At 37.2% G+C, this 26,846-nt stretch overlaps 1 protein-coding gene across 3 annotated transcripts in view; it reads right to left on the bottom strand.

The window, feature by feature from the left end:
• Positions 1–5,714: 5,714 nt before the first annotated feature.
• The window catches only part of Oseg6 (intraflagellar transport protein Oseg6), a 745,559-nt gene continuing 724,427 nt past the window's right edge, over positions 5,715–26,846 (bottom strand). For 2 of the 3 annotated variants that reach the window (XM_090403102.1, XM_090403101.1), the window contains one exon: positions 5,715–7,513. In XM_090403102.1, the coding sequence (XP_090259228.1) occupies positions 7,402–7,513 (112 nt within the window). In that variant the 3' untranslated portion in view covers positions 5,715–7,401. The remainder of the gene's footprint in view (positions 7,514–26,846) is intronic. The other variant, XR_016549279.1, reaches the window with a different exon arrangement.

The raw sequence follows: 26,846 nt of genomic DNA on the forward strand, positions 1-26,846 counted from the left end.
AATTACACCTTGATTTCTGTTGAGGTTTCCGGGTTATTGACACTATTGTGGCTTCCTTAAATAAACGATGCCTGTAGTCGTCATCGAGATATGGCATGGAGCTGTTTTGCCAATCTATCGTGTGGTTAGACGTACAGAAATGATGTGCTAAGCCGGAAGAGATGCTTCTGTTGAGGTTTACATCACCAACATGTTCTTTTTGTCTAATTTCTAAACTTCGTGAAGTTTGTCCGATGTAGGCAAGACCACGGGAACAGGGAATGTAATATACTCTCTGTCACGCGAACGTGTAACCTTAGCTACTAATTGGTTTACAACGTTTTTTATGTTCCTTTCAATTTGCATTTACTAGTTTTCATATCTCCGTAAACGTCTTGAAAAAGCCAGACAGTTTGCTGGCGAAACTGGTAGGTTTTAATAAGTTTTATTGTAAACTGGTCTGTATTAATAAAATTGTATTTCTATTTCTTTCGAAAGTTTAATGAGTTAAAAAATGGAATTAATCATTTTGACACTTTTCTCAACAAGGCTTTCTCCTGGAAACAATGCGCTGTTCTTCGTAGACAACTAAAAGAATTAAATTAAATGGCTGCTTTTTGCAATCAATGCTTTCATTTTAAAATTGAATTTAATCAAAATACAGTATACATATTTTGATTAATTTTATTCAATTATTCAACACTTATTATCCATTCGTATAGTTTAGCATGATTAAGTTTAATTTATTGCTATAATGCTTGCCAATTTGTAAATTGAAGCTCAGCAGTGATATGATATTTATTTATTAACTAGAGATATTTAACTTCAGACAGTTTTGATGTTTGCATATGAAAAGTTAAATGGAAGAAAAATAGTCCTTATTGGATGTTTTAAATAGTGCAACACTGAGGTAACTATGGAGAGCAAATTAAAAAAAAAATGCTGATTTTTTAAAATTTTTTATTTGTGTCAGAAGCGGCATAGTTCAATTCAAATACACATAGATTTACCAAAATTTGATTATACATTGGAATTAAAAAGAAAACAACACAATTTACAGCATAACTACACTAAGTAAAAGTAGACTAGAAGGCCCATCAAATTTTTGCTGCCCAGAATTAGGTGTCGCACTAATCAAATCGTCCATTATGCAAGAGGTGCAAGTTACAATTCAAGAGGTGAGCCATAGCTTGCTCCTCCACACATACACAGGGACGATTCACGTGCGAGTCTTTACTATTTGACATTGTCGTTGGACCTTCCGACGCCGCATCGCAGCCTATTTAAATCTTTCCAAATAGTCCAGTTTACTCTGCGGCCTGGAGGAAGACTATCGGATGGTACAACCCAATCTGTAAGGTGATTGTTTCTGTCTTCCATGAGGCTAGTCTTGGTTTTTGGAGTGGTTCTAAGGCTTTCAGTGGTATGAATAAAACTTTTTCTGGATTTTAACCGTTGATGGACAGGTTGATAACCAAATAGAGGATGGTCTGTAGCCATGGATGCCTTAAACCTCTCATTTCTAGCCGTAATCTCGCGTCTAATATCTGGAAGTGCTATGCCAGTCAAACAATAGATTTTTTCACAAGTTGTCGGTCTGAGACAGTCTACAACAAACACAAAAGACCAAAAGCAATCCTCATGAAGCTCAAAACTACCCCATTCGTCAGTTCACCTACCCAGACAAAGGGGAATATAAAAGTCGTCAGTTCACCTACCCAGACAAAGGGGAATATAAAAGCATATTTGCTTCGCCCATCCAGTCAGTGACGTTGTGCGTTGTGTTCTGCGATCATAAGATTATTGTCTTAAATTGTTTTCTCTTGTGAAAAGTGTATACAGCGATTTATAGTAGGTAGATATCATGAGAATAGTGTAAATATAAAATTCACACGAGATTGCATAAAGAGCCATTTGGGCTAACGATGGTCGATGTCAAATAATCCATAAAATAATATATATATATATATATATATATTAGGGTTACCAAGTAATTTTATAAGCTTGGTTATTTAACTCCTAATCCCAAGTAAGCAAACAGTTAAGTTTGCGCCTGAAACATAGTTCAAGTCTAAAGATGGTACAACACCAGGGCAACTCATTGTAAAGGTGGGTAAAGCTCTGATCACTATTCTTAGTATTTCCCATAATGTAAAGCACATCCCACTAGAAGATGTATACTGCAATATATTATGGGTAGGGGTCACTACCCAGACCGGTTTCAACCTTTTTTGAATGTAAAAGTGAAACGGGCTCTAAAAATAAGACGATCCCTAAAGATCGCCCAACTCTGCGTTGTTCTACTCAATGACAGGCTCACCCCGTCACCGAGAAGAACTTCTCAGTATAGGCTCTACCCAGTGGCAGGCTCACCCCACCACCAAGCAAAACCATAATCTCAACGGTGGCCCCACTCAGAGACAGGCAAAAACCTATCCCCAAGCAGAGCCTCCACCAGTTTCAACCTTTTTTGAGGTCTCCTCAGTGAGTAGCTAGACCCTAAATACCAAGGTTTAGTAATACAGAGCCTTATCAACTTTACCTATATAAGTAGGTAAATTACATCTATATCTCCTCAGAGATTCTTATTAAAAAACACCTTGTAGCAACTTATATAGGTAAAGTGGATAAGGCTCTGTATTACTAAAACCTTGGTGTTTAGGATCTAGCAACTCACTGAGGAGACCTCAAAAAAGGTTGAAACCGGTCTGGGTAGTGACCCCATTCTTTGTGTAGCGCCACCCATTTATCCAAATACTGCGAACTTTATAGGAATACACTGTGCATCAGGCGGAGACGATATTGGAGAAAAAAAATCACCAGGGTGCACTGTATGATGTACTGAATGTAATAATTTTCCTGGAAGTGTAAGAAGGAGAAAAGAGACACAAACATAAATAACACTTTTGATTCACTTCCATTATGCATTCCGGGACTGTGCAGTTCACTGTGCTGCCCTTCCCGGTATGCCACAAACTGCATCCTTTGCGTAGTATGTTGAACGGCAGAACGCAGCTTGTCGGAACGATGTTGCGCACATGCTGTGATAGGCTGTCTCTCTGCACTGGCATGTTATCTGAATGATCACGATAAACCCTGTCTTTGAGAAATCTTCAGACCTTAGAAGTCACAGTGAATGAGGTGGGCATGCAATGGGAAATGCATAGCTGATTACTCTGGCTTCCATTAAATGTTCTCGAAGAAACTCCTGTGCAGATCGCCAGATATGTGGTGGGGACCCATTCTGCATAAAACTTACTGAATACTTCAATGAGCTTTTGCCGCCAGGGGCAGTCCCTGAGTTTGCCGCTCCTCTCAATACACACCAAAAATGCTACAAAAAAAGTCAAAACGACGTATAGGGAAATAAATTAAAACACTGTTTATTTTAGAAATAAAATATAACGATTCTTATTATTATATTTGTTTCTTTTCTGTTAGCAAAATCATCGACGACATTGGCGAAGTCTATTTCATAGTAATGTAGATAATTCTTAATCAATTTTATTTAGAAAAACTCCTCTCACAATGTTGCAACACTTGCAACAACTGTGAGGAAAATTCGCAGTAGTATTACAATATTTGGAACTAAGTTCTCGAGACTGTATTTTAGAATTAACTGTAAAAGTTAAAAAAGAATCAAAGTGCCGCCCGTAGCGGACGGCCCCCCCCCTCTAGTTAAGCCACTGGAATACTTGCTGTATCTAGTCGCACGTTACTGGCCATTGCCGGCGGAAGATCGTGGATACCCCTGGATTTCCTAAATTAGAAATTATGATGAAAGTAGAACGGGGTATCCACGATCTTCAGCCGGCAATAGCCAATAACGTGCGACTAGATATAGCAAGTATTCTAAACAAAAGCCGATAAAGGAAATGCATCATGAATCAAGAAGAGTATAACAGAAAAATGCAAGATCTCCTATGTGACGGTTCCACGTATCAAATTATACATCGAGACCTCACGATGTCTCAAAGGAAAAAAGTCCGAAAATTACTGAAAAAAAGTGATGTCATGGCCCAAAGAAATCAGCAGGAAAATAAAACCAATTCATGTTAAACCACCCTGTATTTATGGATTACCAAAAATTGACAAAACTAATATCCTCCTACAGTACAGGAACGAGGGTATGAAGCGCCTGTGGCAAGTGTCTAACTCGCACCCCCCCCAACCCCCAAAATAAAAGTAAGTATTTAACAAAAATGTTACTTACTATTAACTCCATCAAAATGAGTTGCAATGTGTTGCAGAATTTGTGTGTCTAAAGCAGCGTATTGCCGAAATTTAAAAATACAATATTAAATAGCGGACTTTTATATCTATTTCTTTATTTTTATTTTTTACATTTTGTGCCCCAAACCTAGTTGAGCGACTCTTTACCCTCATTACAGAGATCATGTGGTAGCACTCAACAGGATAAAAGCAAAAGGCTGCACTAAGTGAACTGTGTTTGAAGGAAGCTCTTTTTATGAAGGAATAAAGTTGCAAACTTGGATGTCTTGTAATGTCTCAAAGACATCATCTAAATGATTTCATGCAGGGAAGAATTATTGGAAAGCTTGAAGAAAGCTACAGAATTACTGATAATGCCAGAGTTTGGAATCTCACATAACATTGTATCCAGCCTCTGGGCAGCATTTCAAACCAATGGAATGTGTTCCAGACACATTCAAACTGTGGCAAGATATCTGTAACAAGTAGGCCCACACACCTGAAGTTTGCATCTCTTTATCCACACCTCATCATAGAGCACATTTTCAGTGGTGTTGTATCCATAAAAATTGAACAAGACACCAATGAGCTAATGTACTTTTTACACACGAGAGTCAGTTTAGTCTTTCCTCCGATTCTAGATGACACTTGATCTGTGTGAAAGTGGTATTGCTTACCATCACAAGAATGTTCTTGAAAGGAATAGATATGGTCATGGTGTGGGCTTAATGGATGCACTGAGCTAAAAGTGATGGACTATGATATTGCAAGGAAGTTCTTCAATGTCATGTTCAACTGTTCCATGATGCTGTAGGTGAAGAATGACAATGCCACACCACATCATACATGAGCAGTGCAGATACTTCTAGAGATTAGGAGCTTAATCGAATTGAGTGGCCAGCACCTCCCCAGATTTCAACCCCATAGAACATGTTTGTGACACAATAGGGAGATACATTGCTGTTTGAAATTCCCTTCCAGAAAACAAAAAAAAAACAAGGCCTTATACTTGCGCTGAAGGAGGAGGAGTGGGCCAGTTTGCATCAAGAACTCCTGAATCACTTGGTGCTAAGCATGGTACAACATTGTGAGAGCTTCATTGCAGTTCGGGGTGGACATATTCCATACTGAAATGTCTTTCTCTATTGTTTTCTGTAAGCACTGTACAAGATTATAATCTATGATTATGATGATTCTCTCTTTACTACTGTTTTCTTCTCCCAAATTCTCTGAAATAATTTAGTGTTTTCCATTTGCCAACAACATGTTGCAATTGAATTTGTATGAAATTTATAACACATTTTTTGTGTAATATAAATTTATGTCCACATTTGTCTGCAATCATAAAAATGTTTTCATATATAGGTAAAAATATAGTCGATCATTAGCTTTCAGACACCAGTGTATATTATTCAGATAGAATACCGTATACTGTCATGATCAGATATTTTGATAAAGGAATTACGAGAAAATATTGCAAATTTTCTTTATTACAACACATGAATCACAAATATGCAGGTCTTTATGCAGTTACAAACTTAACTTAGCAATCAGCTTTGTGAAGAATGTGATGAAATTATGAAAATGTGATGAAACAATTTTATAAGATTTATATACATAGCACATATATACATACATGTGTGCAGGTATTATAAGTAAATAAATACATTATTCATATGTATTTACAAATTATGATAGGATTTTGATTATTATTATGTTATTATTAAGCAATTTTCAAACAAAATAACATACCTCACTAAAACCTAATTATATATTGGGTTTTATCCTTTATCCAAGTGTATCCCTTCTCCATTACTTTCACCTTAGTATCACCACACCTCTGAGTCTGGCTCCCACTGATGAGATTTCAATAAAGGTTGAAACCGGTCTGGGTAGTGCCCTTCCCTTAATGCATAGCATTATATATGTCTGCAAGGAGATTTTCTTTATTGTTATTAGATGTGCTTTACATTATGGGAGATACTAAAACAAGTGATGAGAACTTATACCACCTTTACCATGAGTTTCCCCAGTCCTGAAAGTACTTCAGGTGCAAACTTTGTTTGCTAACACTTGAATAAAGGATAAAACCCAATATATAATTAGTAGCATAGCCAAGTGATAAAACATCCATAAACTCACTAAAACCTTTTGTCAAAATTACATAAAGCTATAAAGCAATTATTTTTTATATAACTTTTGATATAATTTGTGCTTGGTGATTTTTGCATCAGGAAAATAAAAAATCAAATATTTTCATCTGAGAAAAGAAACTTTTGGTACCTTTGTAAGAATGTATGAAAGACCCAGGTTTTGATTCTCATGATTGCAAAGTTTTAACCATGAGTTTTAATCAAACATTTGGGATTCAATTATGCACCAAGATGGGAATGGTATGGTGTTGTGTATGAAAACCATCATCAAGTTATTTGTTATTTTTAAGCTGAATATTATTAATGTTTCTAGTAAAAATACAGTTCATTGTTGAAATAGATAAATTCAAATCTCTCAGAGAGCAGCATGAAGGCATATTTCACACAACTACAGTTTGCTCAGTACTGCTACTTTGCATCCTTGACTTGAACAGTATAACTTAATTTTCAAAGTGAAATCATATATACATATATGGAAGAAAAGTAAAATGATAATGGAAAAGAAATTAAATAAGCGAGTGATATATATATATATAAAGGTACATAAAAGTCCCTTAAAAGTGTAAAACTTAGTGTACCATTTAGTACTTAATTTCTATATTCTCATGTTTAAAAAATTCTAATTCCAAGTTATAAGGAATTAAATTAAAATTTAAATTAAAGATACCAAGAAATTATATACTTGGTTTAATCCATTATCCAAGTGTAAGCAAACAAAGTTTGCTTACACTTGATTACAAGTGTAAGTTAACAAACTTCTTTCAGGACTGGGGCAACTCCTACCAGTCCTGAAATTTAATCCATTATCCAAGTATATCATTTCTTGGTATTTTTAATTTATAATATAACCAAATGAAAAACTTTCAATAAATAATTTTACCTAACAATTCTAAATTGAAAATCTGATATTGTTACTAATATTATTACCACATTCAAAATTATTACTAACAAGAAATTGTTATTTCTGGAAACAATTCTAATTTACATAATCAAAAAAATGATTACAATGCAATCATTGTTATCAGAAATAGCTAACCACAATATCACATAAACACTCTCATTCCTCTCCTTCAGGATACAAGAATGCACGAATATCTTCATTTTTAACAAGACTCTCTTTTGTTACTTTTTCAGTACACATAGGGCAGTTGTCTTCAGTTTCAAGAAGCCTAAATTAATAAAAATAACTAAATAAAATACTTGTATAATCTCCAAATAGTAGTTAAAACAAAAAGTGAATGGCACATAACAGGTATATAAATAATCTTTGAGAGCCATTCATGAGTTTATGTAGTAGTGTGGGGGGGGGATAGCAAGTCTTGAAATGATAATAAATTTAGTTTAATCCTTTATCCAAGTGTGAGCAAACAAAGTTTGCACCTGAAAGTATCTTCAGGACTGGGGTAAGGTGGTACAACACCACCAGGGCAACTCCTTGCAAAGGTGGAGCAAACTACCAACACTCCTATCTCAGTATCTCCCATAATGCAAAACACATCTCCTTGCAGATATGTCTAATGTTATGCATTAAGGGAAGGGCCACTACCCAGACTAGTTTCGACCTTTATTGAGGTCTCTTCAGTGGGAGCCAGGCCCAAGTGGAGATACCAGGCAGAAGCATTAGCAAGTCATCTCTACCTATAGGAGTTGCCAAATGGTGTGCCACCCTTTTTTAATAAATTACTCTAGATTTAGAGAAAGATGTTGAAAGTTTATTTTTCACTTGGTTAGACTATAATAATCCACTTGGGCCTGGCTCCCACTGAAGAGACCTCAATAAAGGTCGAAACTAGTCTGGGTAGTGGCCTAGTGGCCCTTCCCTTAATGCATAACATTAGACATATCTGCAAGGAGATGTGTTTTGCATTACAGGAGATACTGAGATAGGAGTGTTGGTAGCTTGCTCCACCTTTGCAAGGAGTTGCCCTGATGTTGTACCACCTTACCCCAGTCCTGAAGATACTTTCAGGTGCAAACTTTGTTTGCTCACACTTGGATAAAGGATTAAACTAAATTTATTATAGTCTAACCAAGTGAAAAAGAAACTTTCAACAATAATATGGTGAAGAAAGAGAGAGAGAGAGAGAGAGTAAATATGGAATGAAATGAATGACCAGAAAAATTAAACAGGAATTTTTAAAACATGAGATTATGAGAAAAGTAGAGAGAGGAAGATGAGGTGGGGGAAGCAGCTGCACAAGAAGTATAAGGTTCAAACTAGGACAGCAACCATCATAGAAAGGAAGACAAAAACTAAAATATAAATATGGAAACTAGTACTACTGAAGGCAAAGGAAATCTTAGCCTTTCATTGTGTGGCCAACAGAAGGTAGCAAGATTACTTTTCCATCCTCTAGGATATTCAATATGAGATCCAAAGATCTCACATGAAAGCATCCGGCTTTTTGCTTTAACCACAAAGCTTAACCTCTACCTATAGGAGTTGCCAAATGGTGTGCCACCCTTTTTTAATAAATTACTCTAGATTTAGAGAAAGATGTTGAAAGTTTATTTTTCACTTGGTTAGACTATAATAATCCACTTGGGCCTGGCTCCCACTGAAGAGACCTCAATAAAGGTCGAAACTAGTCTGGGTAGTGGCCTAGTGGCCCTTCCCTTAATGCATAACATTAGACATATCTGCAAGGAGATGTGTTTTGCATTACAGGAGATACTGAGATAGGAGTGTTGGTAGCTTGCTCCACCTTTGCAAGGAGTTGCCCTGATGTTGTACCACCTTACCCCAGTCCTGAAGATACTTTCAGGTGCAAACTTTGTTTGCTCACACTTGGATAAAGGATTAAACTAAATTTATTATAGTCTAACCAAGTGAAAAAGAAACTTTCAACAATAATATGGTGAAGAAAGAGAGAGAGAGAGAGAGAGTAAATATGGAATGAAATGAATGACCAGAAAAATTAAACAGGAATTTTTAAAACATGAGATTATGAGAAAAGTAGAGAGAGGAAGATGAGGTGGGGGAAGCAGCTGCACAAGAAGTATAAGGTTCAAACTAGGACAGCAACCATCATAGAAAGGAAGACAAAAACTAAAATATAAATATGGAAACTAGTACTACTGAAGGCAAAGGAAATCTTAGCCTTTCATTGTGTGGCCAACAGAAGGTAGCAAGATTACTTTTCCATCCTCTAGGATATTCAATATGAGATCCAAAGATCTCACATGAAAGCATCCGGCTTTTTGCTTTAACCACAAAGCATGAAGTAAAAATGATCTATCAGCTCTACAATCTTGCAGTCAGAGACATAAGTAAACCCTAGAAATTCAAAGTGCCAATAATAAAAACCCATAATAAACACTATAATAAATTTAGTTTAATCCTTTATCCAAGTGTGAGCAAACAAAGTTTGTGCCTGAAAATAACATCTCTCTCTAAATCCAGTGTAATTTAATAAAAAATGGTTGCAAACCTTTTGGCAACTCCTACAGCTAAGGATGAACTCACTATTGCTTCTGCCTGGTATCTGCACCTCTGGGCCTGGCTCCCACTGAAGAGACCTCAATAAAGGTCGAAACTAGTCTGGTAGTGGCCAATCCCTTAATGTATAACATTATACATATCTGCAAGGAGATGTGTTTTGGCATTATGGGAGATACTGGGATAGGAGACATGTTAGCTTGGCCCACCTTTGCTACGAGTTGCTCAGTGTTATACTACCTTACCCCAGTAAGGTAGTACAACACCATATTCAGTCCTGAAGATATTTTCAGACGCAAACTTTGTTTGCTCACACTTCGATAAAGGATTAAACTAAATTTATTATAGTCTAACCAAGTGAAAAATAAACCTTCACCATAATAAACACATTCTCTGAAGAGTTATTAATGACTGAGTATAACAATTTTGTATTTCTAGTTTTTTTGTTGCCTGTAGCAACAAAAAAACTTTCTGTCATATATCCAATAGCACTTTTCTTTATAAATTCTAAATCTGTAAGAGGATCAGTAGGGAAAATATCTCTTGAAACACTGGAGGGAAAATTAGAGGGAAGAAGATCTCCAGGTAGACCAAGAACTTCATGGGTTGATGATATATTATTATTATTATCATCTGACCTCAATGGAATCAGACTCATCGTGGGAGGGGCTATTGTACTTAATGTATATCCAAACATGCCTTAAACTGATTCAATATGTCTACATTCACAAGGTGAATGCAGACATATTGAATCAGTTTATATGGAGTCCTGTAGACAGAATTATGCATTCCACTCACCAACCACTCTACATGCAAAGAATCTTCTCCTTTCATATAGAAGAAAACTGATACTAGATGCTAGAGTTTTATAAAGGATCTAATGGATGCCTCCAGCTGGACAAAATGATCAGTGGTAGAATGACATTTTCAGAAAACAGATTGTGTTCTGGGGAAAAAAAAAAAGGTTTTTCTTTCTAGAAACTATAAAAGACAAGAGTTCACCATTGTTTCCAGAATCTTGCACAAGCAGCAATTGGATGGTAGTTATTTGATCATTTTTGATCCAGTCCTGGTTTAGGAAAAGCAATTATAATCGCCTTTTGCTATCTATCCAGAATTACTCTCTCACAGAAAATACTGTTGTCAAATTGCAACAGTTGATCCAAAGATGTTGACAGATGAAATGGAGATGACAGCTTTGATATGGAGATAGATAATAAGTAAGGCTGGCATGATGCAATATATGAGACAGTAGTTAATTTATTTTTTTATTATGAGTCTGAAATCTAAGTTAGAAATAAAAGAGTAGTCAAAACTGGATAACAGAGATTAATGAATTCTGAGCTAATTTAGGTATGTTAACAGATGACATTAATTAATAATATTATTACTGCAGTGGAGTAGTATTCTATTGCAATAATAGTAATAATAACAGATTTACTAGATAAAATGCGAAGATGCAATGCAGAAGCCCCACACTGTTATTCACAGAATGCCTATCATATACCTCTTTAAAGTCATTCACAGACAAATTATTCATGATAGCCTCTGGAAATCCATTTCACTCATTCACCACTCTTCAAGCAAAAAATATGGTCCCTATAACTTTGCTAACTATGCTCTTACATAACTTTTAAGGAGTAACCCCTTATTCTCTCTCATCTTGTTATATATTGAAAAATTACTTGTGCAATTATCCCATAAAATCTTTTTTAACCTATCACACTATGTAGTCCCACAAACTTTCAATCTTTCCTTCAAGGGAACACTCCACAAACTGGTCAATTTCAGTTACTCATTTCTGATCCTCGCTACCATTTATCTTATTTGTAAGGAGAAACCAAATCTGTGCACAGTAGTTCAGAATATAAAAGCCTTATAAAGAGGTAAGTAACTTCTTTATCCTTACTTGTCAGTGTATTTCTTAACATCCAAGTGATTCTAGTTAATAATTATTTCTCCCACTTTTGTGATACATCCTCTTAACTGCAATTCTGTGTCTATCCCCCCATTCCCTCCCAAATCTCTATATTCATCAGCTACTTGTAACCTAGTTCCATATATAAAGCATTATAAAATTTTCATTCCAAAGCGCATAACCAAACACTTCACCATAGTGTAGTGACAAACCATTATTCTTTGCCTGGACTGCTATTCTATTTTAATCATCCTGCAGGATCTCTAACTTCATTAACTCTCCCCCCCCCCCCCCCAGCTTAGCATCACTGGCAAACATATATATATTATCCCTTAAATCATTCCAAGTTTCATTAATGTTTAAATTAATTATCATCATAAGCAGCCCAAGTATAGAGCCCTGTGGCACAGCACTGGTCAGCTGCCCTCTCTGATTTTTCCTCACCATACCCTATTCTCTGATATCTGTCCATCAACACTCTCCTATCTATGTCACACTTTCATGTCCATCCTCATTTACTAAAATATACACAACAGGGCTCTATATGATATATGTTAAATGCCTAAGCCAAGTAACAAATAAATCAATACGTATCAAACTCAACTGTTACTTTATTGCACACAGTGAACAAATTAGACAAATCATCCCTTCAAGGAATATGATATTGGAGGCAACACAAGCTGTGTGTTTCCCTCAGACAAAATATCATTAATGATATTTTGTCTGGACATCATCAGACAAAAGAAAAAGCACAATTATCTCCCCTGAGAAAATAGCTAATCAAATCATTAATATGTCAAGGGCACCTAGGGACAGTGAACATACCAAGAAAGTTAAGAAAGAACTTAGAGTTTTAAAAATAAATGCCCCTGCTTTCTCACAATATGCCTCAATTTTCACTATAGATGAAGTAAAAGCCGTCATAAACTATATCAAAAGCAGGCAAGGTGTCCATCCTGAATTTCTGATTAATAGCGGGCCAAATACTATAAAATGGCTCTGTGAATTATTTTCTGATATATTATTGACTGGCCGACTACCTAGCCAGTTTAAGAAGTCAAAAATAGTTGCTATTCTTAAACCTGGAAAACCACCCCAGGAGGCAAAAAGTTACAGACCTATTGCTTTATTGAGTTGCACCTATAAAATGTTAGAACGCCTTCTGTACAACAGATTGTCCATACCAATTATGCAGCATGTCCCGATTGAACAAGCTGGTTTTAGAGAAAAACGTGGTTGCTGTGATCAAGTGCTCACTTTAACATCATACATAAAAGCTGGATTTCAGAAGCAAGAAAAAACATCAGCTGTCTTCTTGGACCTAACAGCAGCCTATGATACAGTATGGCATGAAGGTCTTAATATACAAATTTCTTAGCATTGTCCTATGTAAACGGACTGCACACTTAATTTCCTCCATGCTCACTGAAATGTTTCTTTCAAGTTATATTAGGAAATAAAATGTCCCAACAACGAAAACTTAATAATGGTCTTCCACAAGGGTCAGTATTGGCACCCTTACTTTATAACCTATACACATATGACCTACCATCTCACGCAAGTTCTGTTATGCTGATGACACTGTAATTGCCATTCGACACAAAAACATGAGTCAGGCTGAAGATGTACTTACAAAAGATCTGAAAACAATAGGTGAATATTACAAAAAATGGAGGCCCCAGCTCAATCCAGACAAAACAGAAGTATCAAGCTTTCACCTTAATAATCACATGGCAGATGTCACTCTACATATCTTCTTTGAAGGATGTTTACTACGTCACAATAAGTTTCCAAAGTGCTTGGGTGTGACCCTGGACTGCACACTCTCTTACAAGCAACACCTAACAAACGTTTCTGCTAAGTTAAGAACCCGTAACAACATAATACAAAAATTAATAGGCACAATATGGGGAGCAACAGCTGATAATCTGTGGATTACAGCTCTTGGTCTAGTTTTCTCTGTTGCCGAATATTGCTTATCAGTGTGGCTAAATAGCACACATGTTAAACTTGTTGATAGCCAACTAAATAATACAATGAGACTGATTTCTGGCACAATTAAATCAATGCCTACACACTGGCTTCCAGCTCTTAGTAACATTGTTCCACTGAATCTGCACAGGAGTGATTCCACTGAATCTACACAGGCTCTCTTACAGGAGTATAAGAAAATCTTGGAGAACACAGCCCTATCAATACATTTAGATCTCCCAGACTTAAGTGAACGATGATTGAGATCAAGACATCCACCACTACAATTAGCCCAACTACTACTACTACTACAATCTAACTTTGACCTGAAGCAAGTGGCAAGAACAGTGGGAGAGCCAGACAGATGACATCACAAAATTTTCTCTCAAAGAATTACAAGAAAGTTTTGATGCATGCTCACACCTCCTATGAAAATCCTGCACTCAGCTTAATAGAATACGAACTGGTCATGGTGTATATGCAGACATGCTTTTAAATGGGGTAAATGGCCATCCCCGCATTGTGATTGTGGAGCTCAAAGACAAACTCTGGACCATATTGTGACTCAGTGCTATATCAGAGCATATTCAGGAGACAAATTGGACTTTTTTAAATTCCATCCACTTTCTTTCTTTTTTTTAAAGAAAGTGATGCCATCATCCATTTATGGATGATGGCATCACTTTGCATCACTTACCTTCGCTAACTTAATTGATGATACATATCATCTAAATCTCACTTTGCAGCCCTTGAGTTACAGCAACTATTGCCATATGTTTTTCCCTGCTAGCTTTTACCCAATACCATTTCATCCAAGACTGCCTCAAATGCACTGCTTCAGTCAATACTACCTTCTAGTTGAACTCCTACTTTTGTTAGTGGTAATTCTTCTGCTATCCCTCTCATCATCTTCTTTCTATCCTCTCTCAAAATTATTATTATTTTTAACATCTGACCCCCATGGATTCACAGACTCATTATGAAAGGTACACACCATCATGAATGAAGCTCATCCAACGTGCCTTAACATGTTTGCTACGACGCTCCCAAGGCAATAGTTTTGTTACCGTACGACAAGCACTTTTACTTCTACAAGGTCAGCACAAGTTATCTCGTAGCTGGCTTATCAGACAGAATTTTGATTCAACATTCAGTGCAGTAAGGTTTACTGCATCTACTCTTACAATTATTTAAAATTTAAAATTATCTAAATAAAAACCTTCGATTACACCATGGTCAGTAAAAGAAAGCTTACTGATGAAGAATTATAAGCTTACACTAATATGAGCGATGATGAATGGAATGAATTATTTGGTTTTAATTCTGAAGATGATTATAATCCTACAGATGACTCTAGCGATGACTCAGATGATGATATATCATATATAAATATATGTTGAAAAAAACTTCAAAAAATTGTTTTATTTGCATTAATAAATACAGTTTATGCAACAATACCTCTTATAATATACTATACTTTTTTGCTGAAATTATTTTTCTTCTACCAAGCCCCCCCCCCAGACGTGCTCTCCGCTTTATTCAAAAGCCAAGGGTTCAAATTAACGTGCTTACACTACGGGTTAACTCGTACTTGGCATAGGAGGTCGGTAATTGACATAAGAGTATATTCGTAGTTGGCTTGTGAGGCTCATATACCAAATATGAGTATACTCGTAGTTGGCAGCGAACGTGTTCAACTGAATCAATGTCTCTACATTCACAACACACTCATAGAATCTATTCTGTTCACCAACCACAGAACCTTCTACTCACACTCTCCTTATACAGTTTTCAAGGATAGCCTCTTGTTCTACCCCTTTCCTCTCCCATTCTTTGAAAAATTTCCTCCATGTTAACCCTGATAACAACCCTTGAGCGTCCTAAGGGAAACATCCCCTTAAGGGATCTAATTCTGGAATTTGTTTGGGTGTGACAGCAAAGTTATGCCCAAGACTGAGAGCATTCTTGGCTTTTTCAGTAAGCACTTATGATGATAAATTAACAGCCACACAGTCTTGTCAAAGTTGTGGTTGGAACATAGTATGTTCACACTGTTGTAGGATTTGTAGAAGTGTAGGTGTTTGCTTTTAACTTTTGTGAATCCTTTTTTTGCTGTAAAACTTTGGAGATGTGATATAGGACGGTTCACATTAATTCCTCATGTAGAGTGGTGATAGAGCTGTTTAACTTATTGAGCTCTATGTGAGTAGTGGAATTTGTGCTTGGATAAGCGCTAAAGTTGCCTGTCAGTAAATACGATGTTCCTTTGCTGAATTTAACTTTCCTTTAAATTTGAGAAAAGCTGGAATAATAACGCTGTCATAGCATCATTTGAGGAAGGCTAACCTGTTTAATTTTCTGGATAATTTCAGTTTCAACTTACAAGTTAAAAGGAAACACCTGAAGAAATATGAAATCCTACAACAGCACCAACATACTACATTCTGATTCAACTTCGACGAGACAGCATGGTTGTAAATTTATCGTGCACAAGCGCTCACTGAAGAATGCTCACAGTCTTGGGCATAACTTTACTGTCACACCCAAACAAATTCCAAAGTAAGAAATCATGATGAAGGTAGAATGAGGCATCTACAATCTTCACCTGCAATGGCTAATAATGTGCATTTAGATATAGCAAGTATCCTGAACAAGGCTAAACCACCAAAAAGTAATATACCACATAATGAAATAGCTACCTGAAAAAAAGTTGTATAAGAATAAAAATATTGTTATTACAAAAGTTGATAAGGGAAAAATGCAACAGTTATCATGGATCAGGAGGATTACAACAAAAAAAAAAATGCAAGATCTCCCATGTGACTGTTCTACATATCAAAAGACCCCACTATGTCTGAAAGGAAAAAAAGTCCACAAATTATTGAAAAAAGTGACTTCCTGGACAAATGAAATTATCAAAAAAAACCCAAAAAAAAACCAATTCATGTTAAACCACTCCGCATTTATGGATTACCAAAAATCAACAAATCTAATATCACCTACCCCTATAGTTGATAGCATATATAGTCCTACTTATAAACTTGCTCAACAATTAGCCAAGTCTCTTGCTCCCTTTACTGGCAACTCCTCTACTTTTGTAAAAAATTCAGTCCATTTCAGATCACTAGTTAAAAATCATATCCTTAAAAATTCAGACATATTTACCAATGTATCACTAATAGACACTCCTGATTTGGTCAAGTCTAAATTTCCTCCCCATATATTTTAGAATTATTCAAATTCATTAGGCATGCAGATTACCTTACATGGGGAGGAAAAATCTACAAACAGATTAATGATACTGCTATGGGATCCCCCCCCTTCCCCTTTAGCAAACTTTTTATTATTATTATTATTATTACAGGCAACTCCAAGGAGTCGATAGACTCATCGAGGGAGGCCCTAACATCATATCAAGAACAACTATTCGATATTCACACAGTATCTATCATATCCTGCTTTGAACTCATTCACAGTCATGGCACCCACAACAGACTCTGGCAGCTTATTCCACTCATTCACCACTCTCCAAGTAAAAAACCTAGCTCTAACACCCTTGCTAACTACACTCTTGCCCAGCTTTCATGTATGGCCCCCCAGTCCTCCCACCACCAGTCCTATTCACAAAAATATCTTCTGAATTAATCTTATAGAAACCCTTCAGTAATTCCACTTCAGTAATTTGTATGTCTCAATCATATCACCCCTTTTTTGCCTATCAACCTATTTCTGCAACCCACACATCTTCAACCTGCTCTCATAAGGTTCATTCCATAGACCTGCTATCATCTTGGTCACTCGTCTCTGGATCGATCCTCTCCACATCCTCCCCATCGAGAAGAAACCCTGGCGCCCATATCTGGGCACAGTAGTCTAGGTGGGGTCTTATGAAGGCCCAATACAGAGGAACAATAACCTGTTTGTTTCTACTTGTTAAAGTATTTTTCAGCAACCAAGTGATTTGATGAGCTGATTTAGCCACTTTTGCGATGTTCCCCCTGAACTTCAACTCCCTATCCACCACCAACACTCCCAAATCCCTGGCCTCATCAATCTCCTGGAGTATGGTTCCACCAATGTGATATACTGCTGCTAATCTTTTCACCCCAAAATGCATAACCTTACACTTTGCCACATTAAATTGACATCCATTCTCTTAGCCCAGTCCTCCAAACTATTCAAATCATCCTGCAAAATTCTGACATGCTGTGCACTCACTATTGCTCTACCTAACTTTGCATCATCAGCAAACAAATGAATACTTCCTCTCAGATCCTTTCCTATATCATTAATGAACAAATTGAACAGTAGCAGTCCAAGAACAGAACCCTGCAGCACACCACTAGTCACAGGCCATCTTTTGCACTCTACACCTGAATAAACCACTCTCTGATATCTCTCCATCAACCGCCCTCCTATCCATCTCACCAGCCCTATATCCATCCCCATATGCTGCAGTTTAATGATTAAAATTCCATGTGGTATCCTGTCAAAGGCCTTAGCAAGGTCCAGTAGAATCACTGTAAACCCATTTCCCTTATCCAGTTCAGCTGTCACTGTGTTATAAAACGTGAGCAAGTTACTGAGGCATGATCTACCCTTCACAAAACCATGCTGTCCCCCATACAGTATCCCATTTTCATCTATCTAATCCTGTATTTTCCTCTTGATTATTTCCTCCAAGACCTTGACAACGATTCCTGATATGCTGATCGATCGGTAATTTACAACAGCAGTCTTTGAAACGCTATGCAGTGGAACTATTTTCCCCCTCTTTCCACCCATCGGGACTAACCCAGACCCGAGACTCAAATTCCACTGACAATTCTTTAGCTGCTTCACGTATTGGTATACCATCCAATCCCACAGATGTATTGACATTGAGGTTTTGTGACAGACTATTCACCTCCACTTCATTCACCACAATTCCCGTATAAGCTATTGGTTCATTCATTCCTGCAATGTCACCACCTGGATGATATACTCTTACAAAGTGCTTGCTCAGTAATTGCACTATATCAACTGATTTGGTTACCTCCCTACCATCGACATTATTTAAAATCATTCTGCTGTATACATTTTTTCTTTTACTTGCAACATATCGAAAAAACTGTTGGGAATTCTTTTTAGCCTGCATGGCTAATGTTCTTTCATAATCCGCTTTTGCTTTTCTTACCACACTTGTTACCCTTCTGGCCTGTGCTTTATACCATTCATGTGCCTGCCAGTCACCTTATTCCTTAAATTCTGTCCATAGTTGTTTCTTTTTTTGCAGCTCAAGCTTAATGGTGTTATTCATCCATTTAACCCCTACTTGATTTATTATTCGGACTCTAGGTATACAGTCAGCCCAGACCGTATTCATGGGTGTGCAAACTGTGCGGTGGCACAGGGCCCCGTGTCACCGCACAGTTTTCATGTATTTTCTTGGTAAAATAAACACCGAATTTTTCATGAAAATACATTAAAATTATACTGATAACGGTGCGTCGTTCTTTCTTTGGCACTGCACTGCATTACTGCTCGTCCAGTATCTCATGGCCGGAGCCAGAACTGCGGTCTGGCCCTATTGTTCGATGAAATAACATTTGGATAAAGTAATTGCTATAGGGAATAAATTTTAAGATCATAGCGCTAGAGCAGTAGTATTTGAAATTACTCTAAGATATATAACAATATTGTACAACATAGTGTTAAATAGGGAAAAGTGCATTTTAAAACAGGTGTTTTTAATAATTTTAAGGAATTTTTGGATTTTGGTTTATGATTTTATGAACAAGTAAGTATATACATGTACTGTCATGGCAATTTTTTTATGTGACATTACTTGCAAAACATCTTAAAAAATATATTTTGTAAACTGGTTTTAGGTTATCCGACATCAGAATTTTTCTTCAATAGCAGTTTTTAATCTATATTAGATTTATTTATTTTCTAATATTATCTATTTTAGATATATTTTATTTATCAGGCAAGTAATTTTGTTTTAATTTATTAACTTATTTTATAATTAAATCTATCGTATTTAATTCTAGAGTATGACTAGTCGTGAGAGAGATTATTATTGAAGAAAATACCCAAGTGGGCATGAAAAACGAAAGCAAAAACAAGAAAAAGAAGTGACTGAGGAATGTCGAAGAAATTCACTGTTTAAATTTATGAACTCATATATTTGTTCAGATATATCATTTGATAACGGGAGTTCTGAAATAACTACAAACAGTTCTTTGGCTTCAACATTAATTAATAATGAGAGTTCTGAAATACTCAAAGGAAGCAGAGAACATGACGCGTTTGGTCAAACAATGAGTATTGAAGATTCTAAAACTGAGACACCAGAGGAAGGTGAACTATTTACTATTGATGATCCAGCAACATGGCCCAAAAAATTTTTGAACAACGCAACACTAACACAAATTGTACAACGTGGTCCAACGTCTCCTCCGACTGAAAATGATTTTCCAAAAGATGACAACAAGAGGTGTTTATCCACAGCTCACTATGTTAGGACAATCGCAAATGGAGAGAAGCAAAACAGAAGATGGCTTGTATATTCAAACTCTTCCAACTCTATTTTTTGTTTTTGTTGCAAATTATTTTCTTCTGATAATAATTTTTTATCTAATAATGGCTTTTCTGACTGGCAACATGTAAGTGAAAGATTAAAGTTGCACGAACGAAATCTAGTGCACATGAAATGCATGTATTCATCAACACAAATAGAATGCAATTTAAAAAATCACAATACAATTGATCAGACAAATCAAAATGTCATAAAATTTGAAACAGAACGGTTAAGAAATGTTTTAAGATGAATAGTAGCAGCAATTCTTTATTTATCCGAACATACAGCTTTTAGAGGTAATTTTGATACTTTGTACACAGCCCATAATGGTAATTTTTTAGGAATCATAGAATTAATTGCAGAATTTGATCCATTTTTAAAAGATCATTTAATACGATGTTCGGAAAAAAAATTATAGGTAAGAAACAAAATTCGTATCTATCACCCATTGTGCAAAATGAATTAATTGTTGATATGGGAACCAAAATTCAACAAAATATTGTAAATATGATATGACAAGCAAAGTACTATTCAATAATTCTCGATTGTACCCCTGATGGTAGTCATCAGGAGCAAAGTTCGTTAATTTTTAGATTTTTACATATATTTGAAGCAAATATTGAAATTCCTGAACACTTTTTGATGTTTTTAACCACTAATGACACTACTGGTAAAGGTATATATGAAAATATAAAATCACTTTTGAATAAATTAAATCTTAAATTGTCAGATTATAGAGGGCAAAGGTATGATAACGGAGCGAATATGAAAGGAGTATGAGTCCGTGTTACATTTTAAATGAAAACGAAAACGCATTTTATACTCCTTGTGCCTGTCATAATTTAAATTTTATTTTATTATTATTATTACCCCAAGACCTCATGGAGTCAAAGACACTAATATTTTAGGGGAGGTCACAAAATCATCAATTATAGCAATAAATTTTTATAATGTTAAACATTCCTTTCGTGTGTAGAGGCTTAAGTGCTGTGAGGACATCATGTTGGAGGCTTAATGGATTTTTTACAACACTCAAAAAGAATTAAAATAGAATTTAATACTTCCTATATTTCGTCCTAGTCACTAGGACATCTACGGGGATTACAAAAACAATTAATGTAACATGCACACACAAATCTTACAATACTAAGCCCAACCACGTGGGTGACACTAAAGTCCTATCTAGGTGGAGCGCCCTCTAAGTAGGTGGCCTGGAATGTAAGGTGGGACCTCTGGTGATGAGTGTTTCCCAAATCTTTGGAAGCTTAATGCAACTGTATTTATTAAGATTTGGTTGGTTTCTGAGAGTTGCTGCTGCTTCTAAGAAAAGTCTCTCTTTCTTGAATTTGCTGTGGTGGAGCATGGTGGTTTTCTTCCATGATACTCTGTGGGTGGTGTCCAAAACATGGTCAGCCAAGCCTGAATGGCCATAGTTATGTTTACATATGTAAGACTTGTGTTCCTCCAGGCAGATGGATGCTGATCTGCCTGTCTGTTCAAAGTATGCCAGCTTATAGGAACAGGGTACTTTGTAAACTCCAGGCAGCGAGAGAGGAGGGAGTTGATTTTTCGTAGAACGGATAAGGGTAGCAAGTTTGCAGTAGGGCTTATATGCTGTGTGTAGGTTGTACTTTTTTAGTATCTTGGATATTTTATCAGATGTGCCACGGATGTAGGGTATGGCAATGGCATTTTTAAAATCTTATTGACAAGAGGGACAGGGAATGTGGGAGGAACTGATTATTTTTTTGATACTGTGTTCGCTGTAGCCATTGGAGAGGAAAGTGTTGTGTATGTGGTTAAGCTCAGTAGTAAGGGCAGTTCCACTGGAACAAAGATTGTGGGCTTTCTTAGTAAGAGTTTTGATGATGCCATATTGTTGTGAGGAGTGGTGGTGGGAGAGTTTGTGAATGTATCTGCCTGTGTGTGTGTGTGGGTTTTCTGTATACAGTGAAGGCAAGTGTATCATTAGGCAGGTGTGTGACTAAGGTGTCTAGGAAGGGTAAACAGTTGTTCTTTTCCTTTTCCATAGTAAACTGGATTCTTGGATGTAGGCTATTAAGATGACTGAGGAAGGAGTCTAATGTGTCTGGGCCATGAGGCCAAATAGAGAACACATCATCTACATAGCTTAGCCAGATAGAAGGTTTGAGTGGGGCTGAGTCTATGGCTCGTTTTTTGAAATCTTCCATATAGAAATTGGCAGGGGGGGTGAGAGGGGGGAATCCATGGCAGTTCTCTCTATCTGTTTGTAGATTTTGTTCTTCCAAGAGAAATACCCAGAGTTAATGGCAAAGGAAAAGAGATCTAAGATGTCAGAGGGAAAAACGTTTTCTAAGAGAGATAAGGTGTCAGTTAAGGGAATATTGGTAAACAAAGAGGAGATATCAAAGCTTACCAATATGTCTGCATTATTCAAGGTTAAATTTTCTGTGAGGGCTTTAAAATGGGTCGAGTTTTTTATATAGGAAGTGGACCTTCCGGTTAGGGGAGTCAGAGAGTTGGCCAGCTGTTTAGACAGTCTGTAGCAAGGTGCATTGGTGGCATCTACTATAGGTCTCAGTGGGGAATTGGGTTTGTGGATTTTTGATAAACCGTATATTCGGGGGGGACGGGAGAGGAAAGGTTTAAGTTTTTTCATGACATCAGGGGGCCAGGAGGTTACTTTTTTAAGTAAGATTTTTAATTTCTTCACCTGTGGTTTTGTGGGGTCGTGTTCTAGAAGGGATGTAGGTAGCTCGATCACGGAGGATAATGTTAATTTTACGATTGTATTCACTGGTATTAAAGAACAACTATGCCATTACCCTTATCCGCTCTGGTGATGACGATACTTTTTTCTTTGCATAGTTTCAGGAGAGCTATGCATTGGGCATATGATAAGTTGCTTTTTGGAGGCGAAGAATGAGCGAGGATGTTGGCTACGTCAAGCCTGATGTTGGCTACGTCAAGCCTGATGTTGTTGGCTATCTCCGACGGTAAGCAAATGATCCCCGTTCGATGTTAACCATAACATTGAGCACCGGCACTTCCTTCGGAGCGACGGCAAAATTACGGCCGAGGCAAAGGGCGCTGACGGCATCGTCGTTGAGCCTTTTGGAAGAGAGGCTTACTACTGTTGTCTGGAGCGGTTGAATTTGTGGTTGTGGTTTATTTTTAACCAGGTTGCTATATTTCTTGACGTGTTTATTTTTTATTTTTTGAAATTCTCTCTGTGCGGAGGTTTCCGAAATGCCAGAGAGAATCGACCAAAGTTCTGGGTTAAGAACGGTGGAGAGCTCTGAATGTAAGGAGCCAATGGTGGCATTTGTCACTGAGAGGGTGGCATGAGTAGAGGCGATTTACTTGCGTAGTAATGCCAGGCTAGCATGGTTATATATATGGAGTGCTTTTTTGGAATGGAAATTGATCTTCATTTTAACGCAGTTCGGTATCACTCTTGTATCCCGACATCTTTTTAGAAAGGCCAGCCTATTTAGTTGCCTATATGTTTCCCAAATCTTCGGAAGCTTAATGCAACCGTATTTATTAAGATTTGGTTGGTTTCTGAGAGCTGCTGCTGCTTCTAAGAAAAGTCTCTCTTTCTTGAATTTGCTGTGGTGGAGCATGGTGGTTTTCTTCCATGATACTTCTTCCATTCTACAAAAGATCAACTCCCTCCTCTCTTGCTGCCTGGAGTTTACAAAGTACCTGTAAGCTGGCGCACTTTGGACAGACAGGCAGATCAGCATCCATCTGCCTGGAGGAACACAAGTCTTACATATGTAAACATAACTATGGCCATTCAGGCTTGGATGACCATGTTTTGGACACCACCCACAGAGTATCATAGAAGAAAACCACCATGCTCCACCACAGCAAATTCAAGAAAGAGAGACTTTTCTTAGAAGCAGCAGCTGCTCTCAGAAACCAACCAAATCTTAATAAATACGGTTGCATTAAGCTTCCGAAGATTTGGGAAACACTCATCACCAGAGGTCCCACCTTACATTCCAGGCCACCTACTACCGCCCTTAGAGAGCGCTCCACCTAGATAGGACTTTAGTGTCATCCACGTGGTTGGGCTTAGTATTGTAAGATTTGTGTGTGTATGTTACATTAATTGTTTTTGTTAACCCCTGTAGATGTCCTAGTGACTAGGACGAAATATAGGAAGTATTAAATTCTATTTTAATTCTTTTTGAGTGTTGTAAAAAATCCATTAAGCCTCCAACATAATGTTAAACAAAAAATATATACATTATTTGCTTTAATATGTCCCAACTTCATGTTGGGACATATTAAAGAAATCTGTTAAACAATTAACTCCAAAACCGTTATGTGATACAAGATGGGAATGTAGAATAGAATCAGTTAGAGCTGTGCGGATCTGGATCAATCTTATAGAAACCCTTCAGTAATTTGAATGTCTCAATCATATCACCCCTCCTTCGCCTATCGACCAATTTCTGCAACCCACAAATCTCATAACCTATTCTCATAAGGTTCATTCCACAAACCTGCTATCATCTTGGTCACTCGCCTCTGCATCCTCTCCACTTCCTCCCCATCACGAAGAAACCCTGGTGCCCATAACTGGGCACAGAAGTCCAGATGGGGTCTTATCAAGGCTCGATACAGAGGAACAACAACTTGTTTGTCTCTGCATGTTAAAGTATTTTTCAGAAGCCAAGTAATTTGGTGAGCTGTTTTAGTCACTTTTGCAATGTGCCCCCTAAACTTCAATTCCCTATCCACCAACACTCCCAAATCCCTGGCCTCATCAATCTCCTGGAGTAAGGTTCCACCAATATGATATACTGCTGCTATTCTTTTCACCCCAAAGTGCATAACCTTACACTTTGCCACATTAAATTGACATCCATTTTTCCTAGCCCAGTCCTCCAAACTATCCAAATCATCCTGTAAAATATTGACATCCTGTGCACTCACAATTGCTCTACCCAACTTTGCATCATCAGCAAACAAGTGAACACTTCCTCTCAAATCCTTTCCTATATCATTGATGAACAAATTGAAAAGCAGTCGTCCAAGAACAGAGCCCTGTGGCACTCCACTAGTCACAAGCCGTCTTTTAGACTCCACTCCTGAATAAACCACTCTCTGGTATCTCTCCTTCAACCACCCTCCTATCCATCTCACCAACCCTATATCTATCCCCATCTGCTCCAGTTTACTGATTAGGGTTCTATGTGGTATCCTATCAAAAGCCTTGGCAAGGTCCAGTAGTATTACTGTAAACCCATTACCCCTATCCAGTTCAGCCGTCACTGTGTTATAAAACATGAGCTAGTTACTGAGGCATGATCTAACCTTCACAAAACCATGTTGTCCCCCCATACAATATCCCATTTTCATCTATATTCTTTTCTTGACTAATTTCTCTAAGACCTTGACAATGATTCCTGATATGCTAATCGGTCGGTAATTTACAACAGCAGTCTTGGAACCACCTTTATGCAGTGGAACTATTTTCCCCTCTTTCCACCCCCTCGGGACTAACCCAGATCCAAGACTCAAATTAAACAAAATGGTCAAGGGTACTGACAATTCTTTAGCTGCTTCTCGTACAACACGAGCTGGTATACCATCCAATCCCACAGATGTATTGACATTGAGGTTATGCAACAGACTACTCACCTCCACTTCATTCACAACAATTCCTGTATAATCTACTGGTACATTCGTTTCTGCAATGTCACCACCTGGATTATATTCTTGCAAAGTGCTCACTCAGTAACTCAACTATATGAACTGATTCAGTTACCTCCCTACCATCAGCATTCTTTAAAATCATTCTGCCATGTACATTTTTCCTTTTACTTGCTACATATCCAAAAAACTGTTTAGGATTCTCTTTAGCCTGCATGGCCAATGTTCTTTCGTAATCCTTTTTTGCTTTTCTTACCACACTCGTTACCCTTCTGGCCTGTGCTTTATACCGTTCATGTGCCTGCCGGTCACCTTTCTCCTTAAATTCCCTCCATAGTTGTTTCTTTTTTTGCAGCTCAAGCTTAATGGTGTTATTCATCCATTTAACCCCTAGTTGATTTATTATTCGGACTCTAGGTATACAGTCAGCCATTGCTTCATGCAAACACTTCTTTACTACCTCCCATGCACTATCGACTTCTAGTCCTTGCAGTTGTACATGCCATGGCACTGAACCAATCAAACTCCTAAGCTTGTCATACTTTCCAGCCCGATAATTCCACATATACCCTGTCTTAATTGAAAATTCTACACCTTTAGCCACCTCCCAAGTCAAGGACCCTATGATCACTCTCACTGATTAGTGGCAATGTGGTCATATTTGTTACAGCCAAATCCTCAGATGTAATTACTACGTCAAGCACTCTCTGACCCCTAGTATTTTCCATTACATGCTGTCGCAGATAGTTATCCCTTAATAACCGCATAAAATTCAATTCCTTCCTCCCGTGTGTCCTCTCCTCACTCCAATCAATGCGACCATAGTTGAAATCTCCCATAATAATCACCCTCCTTCCACTCATTTCTTCTATTTGCTTGTGCATACTGTCACTACCATCTTTTCTATCACCTGGTCTATAGCAGCACCCAATTGTATATTTAGTTCTGCTAGCCACA

Source organism: Typopeltis vanoorti, chromosome 13 (genome assembly GCF_054136105.1).
Source record: "Typopeltis vanoorti isolate ZY-2024b chromosome 13, IOZ_Tvanoo_1.0, whole genome shotgun sequence".
NCBI classification, from domain to species: domain Eukaryota; kingdom Metazoa; phylum Arthropoda; class Arachnida; order Uropygi; family Thelyphonidae; genus Typopeltis; species Typopeltis vanoorti.